Raw genomic sequence first — 19,451 nt, 5'->3', positions numbered from 1 at the left:
CCATCTCATGTTCTTCCTATTGAGTCTATTGAGGTTAATCCTGATTTGACATATGAAGAAGAACCAATCCAAATCTTAGCTCGTGAGATAAAAGAGCTTAGAAATAAAAGAATCCCATTTAGTGAAGGTTCTTTGGAGAAATCATTCAGGCGAAGAAGCTACCTGGGAGCGAGAAGAGGATATGCGAGTTCAATATCCACATTTGTTTCGGGACTAGTACAAGGTAGATTTCGAGACGAAATTTTTTTTAGGGAGAGAGTTGTAACACCCCAAAATTTTTATAATATTTGCATTCTTGATTGAGCATTTTTATAACGAGGAAATATTTACTTTGCACTTCCTAAATGTGAAATGGTCAATATATGAAAATTTCTTACTTTAGGTTGTGTTAATATTGGCAATGAAGTTTCATGATGTTGCTATATGTAACACTTAATATTATTTTGACTAGTTGTTATTAAATATAATATATAATTAAGTTTTGGTTTCCAACCTTTTGTATTTATCTAAGAATATTTAGTAGTTGGGTAACCATTTTATTTCACATCTATCCAAAAACTCCCCAATTTTTCTACTCTTCAAGACAAAGAAGAATAGCTATCCATCTCTCTCTCTCTCTCTCTCTCTCTCTCTCTCTCTCTCTCTCTCTCTCTCTCTCTCTCTCTCTCTCTCTCTCCCCCTCTCTCTCCTCCGTAGAAACTTGAAAATCTGAAGTTTCATGAAAAAAAAACCATGGATTTCTACTAAATCAACAAGCAAATTTCGTTTTTGGTGAAGATCAAGTTGCTCCTCTTGGTAAGTTTCTAAACTCGTTTTTATACTAGACACCTACTAGAATTGTCTACATATCCTTTTGTAAAGAGCTCCGGTTTAAGTGATCCAGGACTTTCTGGAAAGGTATTTCATAAATCTATAACTCTTATGAAGGAACCAAAATCTAGTTTTGTTGGTATTTACCTGAAAAAAGATCAGAAAGTACAGGGCAGGTGCTATCCAGATTTTCAGTTTTAGAAATACTCCATGTACCGCTGTTAGTAATTGTAGCATAACATTTTGTTCAAAATTGATATGGAGGTTATTCAAGATGTTCTGAAATGGTAAGACATAGATCTACAACTTTTGTGAAGACCAGAAAGTCTAGTTTGTCCGTGTAGATCTTCAAAACTGAGTCACAACGCAGAACAGTGATACTGTCCAGAATTTCTGTTTCAAACGTTTTTGGGTAATTTTTACCAATATCATATTTAGTTTAACTTGCTAAATCACTGAACTTATTTAGATATTTGATTATGTATTTAAGGTATATACACCCTTGAAAAAAATCAAAGGGGAAGTGTTTGAGGAAGTGGACAGATTTGGTTTTTACGGCGTAGACGATTCGAATGTCCCCAAGTTGTGATTGAACTGTTTTGTGGTAAAACACCAAGGTTTGTGTATAAACTTGTACTCTTTTTACTTGTTGGAATATGTTGAAATAACTTGATATTTTATTTTTCTTGGCTTCAATTTATATTGTTATATTCGTACTATATCAAGTATTGTAAGATATTTGCTAAATCGCCCATTTGTACGGATTGTTTGATCATTTTGCATTCTTGTTGGGACTTTGTACTTCTTGTGGCAGTGACTTTGTCACTCATCTTGGCATGCCTCTTGATTTGGATCTTTTTCCATCTTGACTTTGGATTTGTAATTCGTCTTGAATTATGAAACTTGTCTGTGTTAAGTACGAACTAGGAAGTCATTTTTAATATGGTTCTTGATTCTCTTGTCTATTGGGTTTTGACCCTACTTGATTTGGGGCTTCGGTCCATCTTAATATCTTATTATGCTTAATGTGATGGCATGACGTACATATTGGGCGAAAAATGAATATTTGGTATACTCTCTTAAATTGATAGTATACACTTTCTAGACTCTTGAACATTGTTATTGATATTTGGAAGCACTTCAAAGTTTGATATTGATATGTTTGATATATTTGTTCAATTGTTTTAAATTATGTTAAATTGAGCTAACTATGACTGAAAAGGGGAATTGGAGAATTTAATGACTCCAAGCCTAAAGTTTATACACCACTAAGCTTTATGCTTAGCGATAGTTGTTTTCTATCGTAGGAAATGTTCGGGATGAAATCTGAAGATGGCCAGGGTGAAGTAGTCTCTTTGGGAGAATTTATGGAGATCACATTTGCATATGCACCTTGGTTTGCATAGTTTTGGGACATGTACATGATATACATGATATACAGGATATACAGGATATACAGGATATATACATATATACATATATATACATATATATATATATATATATATGTCACACTTATGTTATTTGGAGGCTTGTTGGATTTTAAAGACCAAAATCTTGTAATTTGAATTTGTAACCTATTTTATTGTATTAGGGTGTTTTAATAACTCAAGTCTTGTAATATGCTGAATTTACACTTTGTCTTGTAAATATGTAGAAAAGGAGAAAACTAGTTTCTTTTTTACCCGATAGTTTGAAATTTATGTACAATACAAACTTGTAGTGATTTTGAATGATTGTATAAATCTTTTAGGAAGTTGCTTTAATCTGTTGATTAATCAAGAAGGGTTATATCACCATATGTTAATATTTTGACATTGTATTTTATTTAAAATAAAATTATGGTGTATTTTCAAAAAAAAAATATATTGCACTTTGAACCTTTTCGCATGGGCCTACTTCCGCTACTAAAATTATTCTGAATATTTTTATTAATATCTCTTTTAATATTTTGTAAGTAGGAAATTAGATTTATTTCTTAAGTAGTACCCTCCCAAAGGGGTTGCTATAAGTTTTGGTATCAGAGCCACGGTTTGTGATTCTAGGATTTGTTTTGTTGTGATAGTACCTAGTATTTGTTGTTATTTTCTTTCTTTAAAATGACTTGGAGTTTATAAATTTTTGCATACTTGTTTAATTTAATTTATTGTATTCTGTGTGCATATGCATCATGTACATGTCGCTAATGCAGTGTGATCTTATCTTTTATAGGACTTTTAATATGGCCTCTTCTTCGAATAGAACTGATGAATCTGTTGATGAAAGTCAGGCCCAGTATAATGTCGTGCCTCACCCTCAGGGAGGAAATGAGGAACTCTTGCCTGACCTAAATCATCCTCGTGTTAGTGGAAATGAAATGGGCAGTAATTCAAGAGCAATGAGTCATAATACTCCATTTATGACTCCTCCATTCCAGCAGATGGCTGAATTCTTTCGTCACTTAGCTAGGACAATGTCAGAACCTAGTGAAATGAATTTTGAGAAGATGAGAAAAATGGGCGGAGTTGAATTTGAAGGCACTACAGATCCCACGGTAGCTGAACAATGGCTCGAGCACATGGAGAGGGTCTTTGAACAACTGGAGTGTACTAATGCTGCCAAATTTAAGTATGCTATCTCCCTTTTACAAAAAGATGCCTATGATTGGTGGGTAAGTGTGCCAAATGCAAAAGCAAAACCTCCGGTGCTGACTTGGGATGACTTTGTGAAATCATTTCGTGCAAAATATGTTCCCCCTATCTATTGTGATGCTAAAAAGAAAGAGTTTCTGAATTTAAAACAAGGGAGTATGTCTATTGCAGAGTATCAACAAAACTTTCTCAGGCTTTCTCGCTATGCTAAAGGTATTATTGATGGTGAAAGAGACAAGTGCAGAAGATTTGAAGAAGGTTTGAATGGTTACATTCGAAAATCAGTGGCAATCTTCCAACTTGAGGATTTTTCCAAACTGATTTCAGCTGCACTTACTTGGGAAAGAATTGACAAGGAAGAAGCTAGTAGGAGAGAAAACAGGTTTAGGAAGGGTAATTCAGATTATGGTGGTCCATCCAAAAAGGGAAAGTTTGACTATTTCAACACTGAGAGTACACATAAATCATTACATCATAAGCAGAATAAGTCAAATTTTTCTACTGCCAGTACTCCAAGTTATGCCCAAGGCAAAACTCATACACCTACTTGTGCACAGTGCGGGAAGAATCATTATGGTGCATGTAGACGAGCTTCTAGTGCTTGTTTTAATTGTGGAAGTATGGATCATAAAGTGAAGGATTGTCCTAATCCTAATCCTCTTTCTTATACACATACAGAAGGATCAGTTCAAAAGCCTATCACTACTCATTCTCAAGCTAATGGTAGTGCTAGACCTCGAAATATGCAAGCAGCGGGCTCGAGTGTAGCTAATCAGGCTGGTGGGTCGAGAGCTGCTGCACGAGTTTATGCTATGAGACAGAAGAATGACCAGGATGGTCCGGACGTGGTTGCTGGTAAATTTCACTTATTTGGCATATCTGTTGTTACATTGTTTGATCCTGGATCTTCGCACTCTTATGTTTGCTCATCACTTGCATTTCCCGATACTGTTAAATCTGTGAGAGTTGACTTTGATGTGTTGGTCACGAGTCCATTAGGTCATCAGGCCGTTGTTAACAGGATTTACCGAGATTGTCCATTCATGATTCAAAATCTGGTCTTCCTTGTCGACTTGCTTGAAATACCCTTCCGAGACTATGATGTTATTATTGGCATGGATTGGCTCCATAGGCACCATGCATTGGTTGATTGTAGGTTGAAGCAAGTGACATTTAGAACTCCTGCATATTCACACATGGTAGTTCAAGGAGAAACATCATTGTCATCTAATATTATTTCTGCGGTCTTGGCAAGGAAGATGATTTGTCAAGGTTGTGATGCCTATCTTGCTCATATAGTCGATACACGATTGAGGAGTCCAAGTCTTAAGGACATACCAACTGTGTGCGACTTTCCTGATGTATTTCCTGATGATCTTCCTGGGTTGCCTCCAGAAAGGGAGATTGAATTTCCTATAGATCTTGTCCCTGGAACTACTCTTATTTCTATCGCTCCCTATAGAATGGCTCCAGCTGAATTAAAAGAGTTGAAGGCTCAATTGCAAGAACTTCTTGAGAAAGGTTTTATCCGTCCCAGTATTTCACCTTGGGGAGCTCCTGTTTTATTTGTGAAAAAGAAAGATGGCACTCTTAGGCTTTGTATTAATTACCGACAGCTGAACAAGGTAACAATCAAGAACAAATACCCACTGCCTAGAATCGGTGACTTGTTTGACCAACTGAAGGGTGCAAGCTTATTCTCAAAAATTGACTTGAGGTCTGGATATTATTAGTTGCGTGTGAGGGAGCAAGATGTTCCTAAAACTGCTTTTAGGACCAGGTATGGCCATTATGAATTTTTGGTAATGCCATTTGGTTTGACAAATGCTCCTACTGCATTTATGGATCTAATGAACCGTGTATTCAAGCCTTATCTCGATCAATTTGTGGTGGTGTTTATTGATGACATTTTAGTCTATTACAAGAATAGAGAAGATCATGATAAGCATATCCGAATTGTCATGCAAATTCTGAAAGAGAGACAACTCTACACGAAGCTTTCCAAATGTGAATTCTGGCTGAATGAAGTGGCTTTTTTAGGGCACATTGTATCATCTGAAGGTGTGAAGGTTGATCCTAGTAAGATTCAAGCTATTGTTGATTGGAAACTCCCTAAAACTCCAACTAAGATAAGAAGTTTCTTGGGTTTAGCAGGATACTACAGAAGGTTTGTGAAGGGCTTCTCTATTATAGCTTCTCCCTTGACCAAACTTTTAGGGAAAGACGCCAAATTTGTATGGGATGACAAGTGTCAAGAGAGCTTTGAAAAGTTCAAATCCTTGTTGACACAAGCTCCAATACTTTCTTTGCCATCTGAAGTAAAAGATTATGTGGTATACAGTGATGCATCTCATCGTGGCTTGGGTTGTGTTTTGATGCAAGAAGGGAAAGTAATTGCTTATGCCTCTCGAAATTTGAAATCGCATGAGTTGAATTATCCCACTCACGATCTTGAACTTGCTGCCATTGTTTTTGCCTTAAAAATTTGGAGGCATTACTTATACGGAGAGAAGTGTCACATATTTACTGATCACAAGAGTTTGAAGTACTTGGGTACACAAAAAGAGTTAAACTTGCGACAACGTAAGTGGCTTGAACTTATCAAAGATTATGATTGCACGATTGATTATCATCCTGGTAAAGCTAATGTGGTTGCAGATGCATTGAGTCGCAATTCCCTTGCAAGTTTAACTCTAAGTCCATTGCCTTTGCTTCTTGAATTAAGAGCCATGAATGTTTGCCTTTCATTTAATTCTAATGGTTCTATCATTGCTAATTTGCAAGTCAAGCTAGTCTTACTTGAGCAAGTCCAAGAAGCACAAAAGTTAGATGAGAAGCTTGTGAAACGGGTTGAAGAAGTCCAAAATGGAAGAGAATCAAATTTTTCATTAAGGAAAGATGGTACCTTATTTTATAAAAATAGGTTGTGTGTTCCTAATGATGATGAATTGAGAAAGCAGATCTTGATTGAAGCACATAGTTCACCTTATGCAATGCATCCTGGAGGCACTAAAATGTATCAGACCATTAAGGAGCACTATTGGTGGAGTGGTATGAAGAAAGACATTGCAGAGTTCATTTCTAAATGCTTGGTATGTCAACAAATAAAGGTTGAACATCAAGTCCCAGCTGGTCTCCTGCAACCTTTGTCAATACTTGCATGGAAATGGGAAGGGATAACGATGGACTTTGTTTCTGGACTTCCACGCACTCAAAGAAATCATGATGCAATTTGGGTCATTGTAGATAGACTAACTAAGAGTGCTCATTTCTTGGCAATCAGAATGGACTACTCACTTGAACGTTTAGCAGAATTGTACATTAATGAGATTGTGAAGCTGCATGGAATCCCTGTTTCTATTGTGTCTGATAGAGATCCGAGGTTTACATCTAGATTTTGGTCTAGCTTGCAAGAAGCTTTGGGTTCCAGGTTGAATTTTAGTACCGCGTTTTCCATCCACAAACGGACGACCAGTTTGAAAGGGTAATACAAATCTTGGAGGATATGCTTCGAGCCTGCATTATTGAGTTTAAGGGTAGTTGGGACAAACACTTAGCCCTAATAGAATTTGCTTACAATAATAGCTACCAATCAAGTATAGGCATGCCTCCTTATGAAGCTTTATATGGGAGAAAATGTAGAATGCCTCTTTGTTGGAATGAGGTTGGTGAAAGAAAATTGTGGGTCCTGAGATTGTGCAACAAACTGAAGATAAGGTAAAAATCATCAAGGATCGTTTGAAAATTTCTTCAGACAGACAAAAGTCCTATGCTGATCTTAAAAGGCGTGAAATTGAGCATCAGGTGGGTGATAAGGTATTTTTAAAGGTTTCTTCATGGAAGAAGATTATGAGATTTGGCCAAAAAGGTAAACTTAGCCCTCGATTCATTGGACCTTATGAAATACTTGAGAGAATTGGTCTGGTTGCATATAAGCTAGCTTTGCCACCTGAATTAGGTAAGATCCAGAACGCCTTTCATGTTTCTATGCTTCGAAAATACCGCTCAGATCCATCTCATGTTCTTCCTATTGAGTCTATTGAGGTTAATCCTGATTTGACATATGAAGAAGAACCAATCCAAATCTTAGCGCGTGAGATAAAAGAGCTTAGAAATAAGAGAATCCCATTAGTGAAGGTTCTTTGGAGAAATCATTCAGGCGAAGAAGCTACCTGGGAGCGAGAAGAGGATATGCGAGTTCAATATCCACATTTGTTTCGGGACTAGTACAAGGTAAATTTCGAGACAAAATTTTTTTTAGGGAGAGAGTTGTAACACCCCAAATTTTTTATAATATTTGCATTCTTGATTGAGCATTTTTATAACGAGGAAATATTTACTTTGCACTTCCTAAATGGGAAATGGTCAATATATGAAAATTTCTTACTTTAGGTTGTGTTAATATTGGCAATAAAGTTTCATGATGTTGCTATATGTAACACTTAATATTATTTTGACTAGTTGTTATTAAATATAATATATAATTAAGTTTTGGTTTCCAACCTTTTGTATTTATCTAAGAATATTTAGTAGTTGGGTAACCATTTTATTTCACATCTATCCATAAACTCCCCATTTTTTCTACTCTTCAAGACAAAGAAGAATAACTATCCATCTCTCTCTTTCTCTCTCTCTCTCTCTCTCTCTCTCCTCCGTAGAAACTTGAAAATCTGAAGTTTCATGAAAAGAACCATGGATTTCTACTAAATTAACAAGCAAATTTCGTTTTTGGTGAAGATCAAGTTGCTCCTCTTGGTAAGTTTCTAAACTCGTTTTTATACTAGATACCTACTAGAATTGTCTGCATATCTTTTTATACAGAGCTCCGATTTAAGTGATATACAGGACTTTCTGGAAAGGTATTTCATAAATCTATAACTCTTATGAAGGAACCAAAATCTAGTTTTGTTGATATTTACCTGAAAAAGGATCAGAAAGTACAGGGCAGGTGCTGTCCAGATTTCCAGTTTTAGAAATACTCCATGTACCGCTCTTAGTAATTGTAGCATAACCTTTTGTTCAAAATTGATATGGAGGTTATTCAAGATGTTATGAAACGGTAAGACATAGATCTACAACTTTTGTGAAGACCAGAAAGTCTAGTTTGTCCGTGTAGATCTTCCAAACTGAGTCACAACTCGGAATAGTGATACTGTCCAAAATTTCTGTTTCAAACGTTTTTGGGTAATTTTCACCAATATCATATTTAGTTTGACTTGCTAAATCACTGAGCTTATTTAGATATTTGATTATGTATTTAAGGTATATACACCCTTGAAAAAAATCAAAGGGGAAGTGTTTGAGGAAGTGGACAAATTTGGTTTTTTTACGGCGTAGACGATTCGAACGTCCCCAAGTTGTGATTGAACTGTTTCATGGTAAAACACCAAGGTTTGTGTATAAACTTATACTCTTTTTGCTTGCTGGAATATGTTGAAATAACTTGATATTTTATTTTTCTTGGCTTCAATTTATATTGTTATATTCGTACTATATCAAGTATTGTAAGATATTTGCTAAATCGCCCATTCGTACGAATTGTTTGATCATTTTGCATTCTTGTTGGGACTTTGTCCTTCTTGTGGCAGTGACTTTGTCACTCATCTTGGCATGCCTCTTGATTCGGATCTTTTGCCATCTTGACTTTGGATTTGTAGTTCGTCTTGAATTATGGAACTTGTCCGTGTTAAGTACGAACTAGGAAGCCATTTTTAATATGGTTCTTGATTCTCTTGTCTATTGGGTTTTGACCCTACTTGATTTGGGTCTTCGGTCCATCTTGATATCTGATTATGCTTAATGTGATGGCATGACGTACATATTGGGCGAATGATAGTATACACTTTCTAAACTCTTGAACATTGTTATTGATATTTGGAAGCACTTCAAAGTTTGATATTGATATGTTTGATATATTTGTTCACTTGTTTTAAATTATGTTAAATTGAGCTAACTATGACTGAAAAGGGGAATTGGAGAATTTAATGACTCCAAGCCTAAAGTTTATACACCACTAAGCTTTATGCTTAGCGATAGTTGTTTTCTATCGTAGGAAATGTTCGGGATGAAATCTGAAGATGGCCAGGGTGAAGTAGTCTCTTTGGGAGAATTTATGGAGATCACATTTGCATATGCACCTTGGTTTGCATAGTTTTGGGACATGTACATGATATACATGATATACATGATATACAGGATATATAATATATATATATATAAACAGGATATATACATACATATATATATATATATGTCACACTTATGTTATTTGGAGGCTTGTTGGATTTTAAAGACCAAAATCTTGTAACTTGAATTTGTAACCTATTTTATTGTATTAGGGTGTTTTAGTAACTCAAGTCTTGTAATATACTGAATTTACACTTTATCTTGTAAATATGTAGAAAAGGAGAGAACTAGTTTCTTTTTTACCCGATAGTTTGAAATTTATGTACAATACAAACTTGTAGTGATTTTGAATGATTGTATAAATATGTTAGGAAGTTGCTTTAATCTGTTGATTAATCAAGAAGGGTTATATCACCATATGTTAATATTTTGACATTGTATTTCATTTAAAATAAAATTATGGTGTATTTTCAAAAAAAATATTGCACTTTGAACCTTTTCGCATGGGCCTACTTCCGCTACTAAAATTATTCTGAATATTTTTATTAATATCTCTTTTAATATTTTGTAAGTAGGAAATTAGATTTGTTTCCTAAGTAGTACCCTCCCAAAGGGGTTGCTACAAGTTTTGGTATCAGAGCCACGAGCTATTTCTTGCTTCTTGTTATAACTTCTGGTCCTTTTTCTGGGTTATAAAGACCTCTATTTATAGTTGTGGGATGGAAGAGTTATGATGAGAACAAACTCTTTCCGACCAATCAGATTGAAGAGTGACAAGGCCTCATTTGATTGGCAAGAACATGTCACACGCACATGTGGCGCGGTTTCCCTTGCCTTTTAATTTGACTTGGCATGCTTTGTCATTTTGACATGCGAAATGATCCTATTGGCTTTTCTGTATGACTTGGCGTACCACGTCATTTCATGTGTGGCACCAAACTGGGCCTCTAGGAAGATGCTATCTTGAGCCTAATGAAATGAGCTCATTATATGTAGATCAATTAAGCGGGCCAGCCCAATAAATTTGGACTTATTTAACTTATATACTTAATCCAATAATATTGACCCATAATATTTATTTGGCTAAATACATTCTAAATATAGTCCAAATTATTTTATTGAATAAATCAAATAAATTTTACATGCTTACAAATGCCCCCACCTTAAAGACTTGTCGGAGTATTAACTAGGCTTGAAGTATCATAAACTAATCACTTGGAATGCACAATTGATTTATAGCTTGTTTGGCCAAGCTTCTTTTTGGTCAAAAGTGTTTTTTTTTTGCCAAAAGTATTTTTGACCAAAAATTGAGGTGTTTGGCCAAACTTTTGGAAGGAAAAAAAGTGTTTTTGAAGAGAAGCAGAAGTAGTTTTGGAGAAACAGAAAAAAGTAGCTTCTCTTCGAAAACACTTTTGAGAAAAATACACTTAGAAGCAGTTTTTTAAAGCTTGGCCAAACATTAATTGCTGCTCAAAAGTGTTTTTCAAACTAATTAACCAAACACAAACTGATTCTCACCAAAAGTACTTTTGAGAAAAACGCTTTTAAAAAAAATACTTCTCAAAATAAGCTGATTTTTGTTGCGAAGTACGACTTTGCAACATTTCTCACAAAAGAGACATCATATAATTTATTATTTTTTCGAGTGAACCCACATAAAAGTTATTCACGTAGAGTACTTGTAACCAGCATATCTGTATAGGACTTGACTCTTTTGACCATTTATGCCAAGATGAAAATCTTTTTGCTAAAGACAAGTGGCTGACATTGTAAATGTTTCGCAACGCCTTCCTGATGATCTTTGGAAGGGCAACGTAAGGCTAAGCAACCGATGTCAGTGCGGTTGCTGTCCGCCAATGAGGTCCTCGCCGCACGCTAGACTAGATTGTCAGTGCCGTGCGGGAAAACCAATGTCGTGGGCAATTGCGGAAGCTGAGAGAGAATTGGGTTTTGAATGCTGATGATGATTTTATTGATGACTGAAAATGATGATTACAATGATTTGGTGTCGAGGGGGAGAGACACCAGAAAATGCTGATTGAAATGTTTGATTGTTTGGTCCCCCTTAATAATGCTTAAAAAAAATAAACCAACATGACAAGACTAGTCCTAATAAAGCTGTAGAAGCACACTGAAATGAAAATGATGAAAACTAGTCTATGATTACAATGAAAAGGACTTAGATTATTACAAGGAAAAACTAAGTCCGATGGCAGCATCTTTGTCTTGCGGGTCTGCGCGCGCGTTGCTGTGGGTGCGCGCGACACTTGATGTGCTGGCCTGAGGTTGGGCACTGGTGCTTGGCATCAGGGTCTGTGCGCGAGGCGCTGCTGGAATGGGCCTGCAGCTGGGCGCTGGCGAGGCATCAGGATCTGCGCGCGCGGCATTGTCAGGGCGCGCGACGCTGTTGTCATTGGCCAGCCCTTGGGCGCTGGCGAGAGGCATCGGTGGGGCGACAGAGGCACATGCGCGCTTGTCACTTGGCGCAGCCAAGACCACGGGGCCGACCATGGCGCTAGACATTGTGAGGCTTGCTAGGCCGCCATGGGGCGCGGCCAAGGGGTCATGGGGCATGTCTGGAAAGCAGCCCATGACATTCTCCCCCACCTGAGTTGGCGCCGTCCTCGGAGCCTTATGATGATGATGATGATGATGATGATGATGATTGTTGGATGGGAGGTCTGCGCCCCTCTGTTGTTTGAGCTTGCTGTTGTAGCGAAGCAATGATTTCATGCGGCTGACATGGAAGACTGGATGGATCTTCCACCAGGATGGAGTTTTTACCTGGTATGTGGACTCCCCAATGCGTTTTGCAATGGGCAGGGGCCCGATGTATTTTTGTTGCAGGCGAGGGTCATGGGTCCTTTCTGCAAACAAGTACCGCTTTGGGATGCATAGCATTACTTTGTCCCCTGGTTGATGTTGGGCAAAGCAAAGATTTTGTTCGGTGAACCTTTTTGCCCGCTCTTGGGCCCTGATGAGATAGCTCCGCACTATCTCCATGTTGCGCTCCCATTCGCTCGAGAAGTTGGCAGCTCGAGGAGATTTCGGCATGGTTGATGCATTCACCGTTTGCGGGAGAAGCGGTTGCTGTCCGGTAACAATTTCAAAAGGGCTCTTGTTTGTATGATGGCTCTTTTGAGAATTGAAACACAGTTGAGCAGTATCCAGGAGCTTCACCCAATGCTTCTGTGATCCGGTTGCGAAGTTGCGGAGATATTCCTCCAGCATGTCATCGAACCGGTCTGTCTGGCCATCCGATGGTGGATGGATGGATGTGTTGTGACTCAATGTTGACCCAAAGCACCTGAAGAGGTGGGTCCAAAAGTTGCTAGTGAAGCGTGAGTCGCGCCTACTAACAATGTTCTTGGGCAGGCCCCAATGTTTGACAATGTGCGAGAAGAAGAGTCGAGCTGTATCTTCTGCTGAGATGTTTTGCGGGGCTGCTATGAAAGTTGCATAGTCTGAGAATTGATCTATGACAACCATGATGGATGCAAGATTGCCGACTTGGGGCAATCCCGTGATGAATCTGAGGGAAACACTTTCCCATGGTCTTTGAGGGACATGTGATGGCTGCGAGGGTCCCGACTGTGATGAGTGATCCGACTTGTCCTTGTGGCATGGCTGACAAGTCTTCACACGATGATGAGCGTCACCAGTCTTTTGAGGCCGATGACATGATGACTGATTGCTGCTGCGAAGGGTAGCCTGAACCTGGGGTTCATGTCTGTTGACTACCTTCTCCAACTGCATGGCCGAGATGTTTTCAGCGGCCATCTTTATGGGGAAGCATGGTATGGTGCAGGGCTTGGCCCCTTTTTCTCCCATCATCAGGAGCATGTTGGCATATGGTACTGGTATGGTGTTGGTTTGCCTCATGAACTCCAAACCCACTATGATGTCGAAGTCATCTATGATTGCGATGCGCAGGTCGATGCTTCCTTTGTATGGGCCAAGTTTCACTGGGACATTTGTAGCTGTTCCACCCAATGTCTGAGGTGGTGAGTTGATAGCCTTGACGCGGCCTTTGCTCTTTTGTACCACAAGACCTAGGCGCTCTACTTGCGTTGATGACAAGTAGTTATGGATGGCACCCGTGTCTATCAATGCGTGAAGGGGCTTGCCGTTCACTTTCAATTCGACGAACATTAGGGTCCTCGCTTGATTAGGAGGTCCTTCGTCCATCTTTTCTTTCCCTTTCCTGGTGATCGGGACTGATGTTTTCTTAGGAGGACATGCACTGGTCCCCGCTAAGGCATGTGGGATAGAGCCAACAATTGCATTGAAGGCGCCTACCTGGTTGTCTTCAGATGTGTCTGATGCATCTGTCTCATCCTCGACAGTCTGATGAGCATTGACCTTGATGTTTGGGCATTCATTGTTCCAATGTGCCCCGCCGCAATGACGGCATTCTGAGGGAGGCTTTCTCCCCTGATTGTTGTTGATGGATGCAGCACTGTTGCTGTTGGAGGGAGGAGTCTTAGTTTTGGATGCACTCCGATCTCCCCCACTTTTGCTTGGGCCACCATTGCTGGGATGGTGCCCGTTGGATCCCCCTCGGACAGACGACTGGGGCCTGTCGTTCTGAGTTCCCAAATGATAGTCGCCAAGGCATTCTGCAGCTTGAATGGCCTTGGGCAGGGTGTCTACCCGCTGTCGCTGTAGTTCCATACGGGCATGAGGTTTCAAACCTTCTATGAATGCAAAGAGTTTGTCTTTGTCCCCCATGTCGCGTATGTTTAGCATGAGTGCGGAGAATTCGCGCACGTACTCCCTCACTGATCTGGTGTGGCGGAGGTCCCGTAGCTTTCTCCTTGCATTGTATTCCACATTTTCGGGAAAGAACTGTAGGCGTATGGCTACCTTCAATTCGTCCCATGTCTGAAGAGTATCTTCACCGGCCTTGATGGCTTCGTGTTTGACCCGCCACCAAAGTTTGGCATCGCCCTGAAGATACATGGCATCAGTTGCTACCTTTTTGGATTCCTCCAAATGGCCCACGGCATCGAAGTATTGTTCGATGTCGAAGATGAAGTTTTCCACTTCTTTAGCATCCCGGGATCCGTCGTATGGCTTTGGCTCCGGTATCTTAAGCTTTTGTGGAATGGGGGTGAGGTTTGCTGCACCCCTGATGTGATGGTCGCCTTCTCGAAGTAGGCTCTGTAAGGCAGCATTGACAACGTTGAGCTTGTCTGTCAAGTCGTTTATGGTTTGCTGCATGGCAGTTAGTCTGTCTGCCTCATGTTGCTGATGGGTCAAATCGTCGGCACGCTCCTGTTGGAGGTCCTCAAATTTGCCATGAATATTGGCAGTTTCGATGGCTGCCGTTTGTCGGTCCTCGTCGGAGTCACGACTGATGTTTGCAATGTCATTTTCGGCCTGCCGCATTCGGCGGTCCAGGTCATCCAACCTTTGCACTAGGTTGTTGTTTTGATCAGGCACCGTATCCACGATGGGTCGTAATCGGTCAACCGTCTCTTCTAGGGATGCTAGACGCTCCCCATGATTCACCATGGTCAGAAATGGTGATGATGGCAAATGTTTTCCCTCGTCCGATGTCGAGCCTAGGCTCTGATACCAACTGTTACGCAACGCCTTCCTGATGATCTTTGGAAGGGCAACGTAAGGCTAAGCAACCGATGTCAGTGCGGTTGCTGTCCGCCAATGAGGTCCTCGCCGCACGCTAGACTAGATTGTCAGTGCCGTGCGGGAAAACCAATGTCGTGGGCAATTGCGGAAGCTGAGAGAGAATTGGGTTTTGAATGCTGATGATGATTTTATTGATGACTGAAAATGATGATTACAATGATTTGGTGTCGAGGGGGAGAGACACCAGAAAATGCTGATTGAAATGTTTGATTGTTTGGTCCCCCTTAATAATGCTTAAAAAAATAAACCAACATGACAAGACTAGTCCTAATAAAGCTGTAGAAGCACACTGAAATGAAAATGATGAAAACTAGTCTATGATTACAATGAAAAGGACTTAGATTATTACAAGGAAAAACTAAGTCCGATGGCAGCATCTTTGTCTTGCGGGTCTGCGCGCGCGTTGCTGTGGGCGCGCGCGACACTTGATGTGCTGGCCTGAGGTTGGGCACTGGTGCTTGGCATCAGGGTCTGTGCGCGAGGCGCTGCTGGAATGGGCCTGCAGCTGGGCGCTGGCGAGGCATCAGGATCTGCGCGCGCGGCATTGTCAGGGCGCGCGGCGCTGTTGTCATTGGCCAGCCCTTGGGCGCTGGCGAGAGGCATCGGTGGGGCGACAGAGGCACATGCGCGCTTGTCGCTTGGCGCAGCCAAGACCACGGGGCCGACCATGGCGCTAGACATTGTGAGGCTTGCTAGACCGCCATGGGGCGCGGCCAAGGGGTCATGGGGCATGTCTGGAAAGCAGCCCATGACATAAATTATGCTGGAAGTAACAATTCTGATAATTGGCCAATAATACATGTACTTATGCGGATCCCACAGATGACTTCCCCCATATTAATTCTAAATTCTAAAATAGAACGTTTTCTTATTCTCTCTTTCTTTTTATCTCGGACACCATTATCTCCCTTTTCCAATTTGCATATAACTAGGAAATATTTGTCGCCTTAAGAGTCAAAGTCCTTTTAGCAGACAAATTGTAATAATTGATCCTACATCGATATTACTTCTTTAAACAACCACCATTTGCTCACTATATATGCCATCGTTTTCTCCGACTGTTAATATCGAGACACGGTCCTTGTATCAACTCTCGAGGTCGATTTGCGAGCACCACATAGGTAAACAAAAACCTTTTTTTTTGTGATTTTTTTTCCTTTTTTTTAGGCCAAATGAGAAGGATTTGTTCTTATTTAACAAGATGATCCATACAAGACAATCATAGGGTGTGAGGGGAAGAGTACTCTTCCCGTCCAAATATCGGAGAGATTACTCTCGATGTGGTCCAAATATCAAAGAGATTAGTCTCAAGGTGGCTCGAATATTGAAAAGATTACTCTCAAGGTGGCTCGACTATCGGAGAGATTACTCTCAATGTGGCCAGACTATTGGAGAGATTACTCTCAAGATGACCCTACTATTGGAGAGATTACTCTCACGATGGTCCGACTATCAGAGAGATTACTCTCACGATGGTCCGACTATCAGAGAGATTACTCTCACGATGGTCCGACTATCGGAGAGATTACTCTCAAGGTGTGAAGGGACAAATACTTATCTGTTAGGGATATATTTGATATTCCCTAGATCCAATGTCATATTTGATGATTTGAACATATTTTTTTGTGAACGTTATTTCATATAATATATGGCATTTGATAATATTTTTATAAAATATATATGGCATTTGATATTCGTTTATCATTGTTATTAATTGCTTGATTAATTTGATAAGGTCCTTGATTAAATTTTGAGACTTGACATTGTGATGGAGATCATGTTAATGAGAGTGAAGTTTCTTATAATTTAATCTAAATTTTGTTCTTGATCATATTATTATTAATTTGGACATTAATAATCCGGTTAGATCAATATCTATGTGATCATCTTTATAGGATAAAGATTAGTTGATCTCATTAACTAAATCACGTAGATAGATGATGCATATAGAGATATGATCATTGAACTGACTCATTGAATAATTCCTAATGGTTAGAATTACCATAAACTGTCAATGGGATATTATCTGGAAGAATGTGATGTAAGAACTTCCTTTGACCTGATATCATCATAGTAATTGACAAGTTATTTATTGTACTTTGATACTAGACACCTATGGCCCTAGGGCGATAGTTGAAAGGATATTGGGTATGATTAAATACTTGTAGAATTAGTGATTGATCAAAATGGAATCTGTCAACTCTTGGTAATGAGTTTAAGCTCCATGTTGTCATAAATTATAACTGACCAAATTAAGACCTTGGCCAGGGTGATTAAATGAAAGAAGAAAAGAGTTTCTTAAGTCATTCAATGGTTGATTATATTTTGACATGAACACATAGTTGGTCGCCTATTAGGATTTAACAGTTGAACCATATCCTAGGGTGACCCAGAGCTATAATGACAGAAGGAATTAATACATTATTCTTCTACAGGCTCTTGAGAGTAAATTGTATACTTCATATTATCCGGTCGTTAAGGAGTATTGCTAGATGTCACCATTGATTAGTATACTGATGTGATCAATTTACTACCGGCTTAGTATTGAACCTATGGGGTCGCACACTAACGAGTGTTCTGATCTTTGCTAAAGGATTAATTGATTTATTATTTGATAATTAAATTAAAGAATTTAATTAGTCAAATAAATTTAGTTATTAGTCCTAATGAAATATTATTATATTCTTTGCTAGCACAGATATAATTTGTAACGACCCGACTGGTCGTTTTGAGCTTTAGCGCGTCGTTCAGTAGTCTGAGGCATGAGTAGCTTCATTTCAGGTATTATGACTTGTGCACACGATCGGAATTGAATTTCCGAAAGTTCTGAGTTGATTTGGAAAGAGAATTCTCATTTCGGAAGCTTTAAGTTGGAAGAATTAACTAAGATTGGATTATATAGTAAACGACCTCGGAATCGGGATCTGAAGGTTCCAGCAGGTTCGTATGATGACTTCAGACTTGGGCGTATGCCCGGATCGAGTGTTGGATGACCCGGGAGCGTTTTGGCGCCTATTGTGGAAGTTAGCATTTTGGAAGAAATTTCATAAGTTTGGCTTGAAGTGCATTTCAGTGTTATCGACGTCTATTTGGGATTCCGAGTCTGGAAATAGCTCCGTATGGTAATTCTGGAGATGGGAGCGCGATCAGAAGTGAATTTGAAGGTCCGTAGGTCATTTGGTTAAAGATAGAAAATTTAAGATTTTTGAGAAGTTTGACCGAGAGTTGACTTTTTGATATAGGGTTCGGAATCCGATTTCAAAACTTAGAGTAGGTCCGTAATGTCGAATATGACTTGTGTGCAAAATTTGAAGTCAATAGGGCGTGAATTGATAGGTTTAAACATCGAAAGTAGAAGTTTGAAATTTTGAAGTTCATAAAGCTTGGATTGGAGGTCGATTCTTGATTGTGGCATTGTTTGATGTGATTTGAGGCCTCGAGCAAGTCCGTAATGTATTTTGGGACTAGTTGGTATGATTGGTTGGGGTCCCGGGGGCTTCAGGTGGATTCCGGGTGGTTAACGGATCGAGAATAGAATTTTTGGAAGGCTAAAGTTGCTGGTTGCTGTCATAACCGCACCTGCGAGAATTGGGCCACAGGTGCGGAGCCGCAGAAGCATCCAGAGGAGCCGCATATGCGGTTTGGACCAAAGTGAAGGGGACCGCAGATGCGGTGGAGAAGCTGCAGAAGCGAAACCGCACCTGCGGCGGTTGAATCGCAGAAGCGGAAGGGAGGGCCTGGTGAGATATCCGCAGAAGCGGTAGAAGTGTTGCACCTACGGAACCGCAGAAACGGTCAAGGGTCCGCAGGAGCAGAAGTCGCTGGGCAGAATGTTTTAAAAAGTGGGGTTGAGTTCATTTTACCCATTTTTTCTCTACTTTGGGGCAATTTTGGAGGGCTTCAAGAGGGGATTTTCATCATCAACGATAAGGTAAGCTATCCTCACCTATCTTGAGTTAAATACATTGATTATGTACGGATTTGAGCATGGAATTTTTAGAAAACTTGGGGTTTGAGGGAAAACCTAGAAAATTGATATTCTTGGAATTTGACCACGATTTTGGGTATGAAATTGAGAGTAAATTATATATTTGAATTCGTGAGGTTATGGGTAAAGTTTATCTTCGAAAATTTTTGAAATCCGGGCACGTGGGCCCGAGGGCGTATTTGTCAGCTTTTCGATCGGGGTTAGGGGTTGTTATAAATTGGATCATTAGGGGTAATTGAGTATAT

General features: G+C 39.6%; 1 protein-coding gene across 1 annotated transcript; it reads left to right on the top strand.

Moving 5' to 3' along the window:
- The first annotated feature begins 2,986 nt into the window (after positions 1–2,986).
- On the top strand, positions 2,987–7,667 carry LOC142182298 (uncharacterized). The gene is made up of 5 exons (XM_075256516.1): positions 2,987–4,864; positions 5,174–6,870; positions 7,026–7,157; positions 7,199–7,398; positions 7,450–7,667. Exons 1-5 carry the CDS (start codon positions 2,987–2,989, stop codon positions 7,665–7,667), a joined length of 4,125 nt encoding a protein of 1,374 aa, XP_075112617.1.
- Positions 7,668–19,451: the final 11,784 nt, after the last annotated feature.

The sequence above is a fragment of the Nicotiana tabacum genome, chromosome 6 (genome assembly GCF_000715075.1).
Source record: "Nicotiana tabacum cultivar K326 chromosome 6, ASM71507v2, whole genome shotgun sequence".
In the NCBI taxonomy this organism is placed as follows: Eukaryota; Viridiplantae; Streptophyta; class Magnoliopsida; order Solanales; family Solanaceae; genus Nicotiana; species Nicotiana tabacum.
Note: the sequence above shows the minus strand (reverse complement) of the source record. Positions and strands in the feature narration are given on the sequence as shown.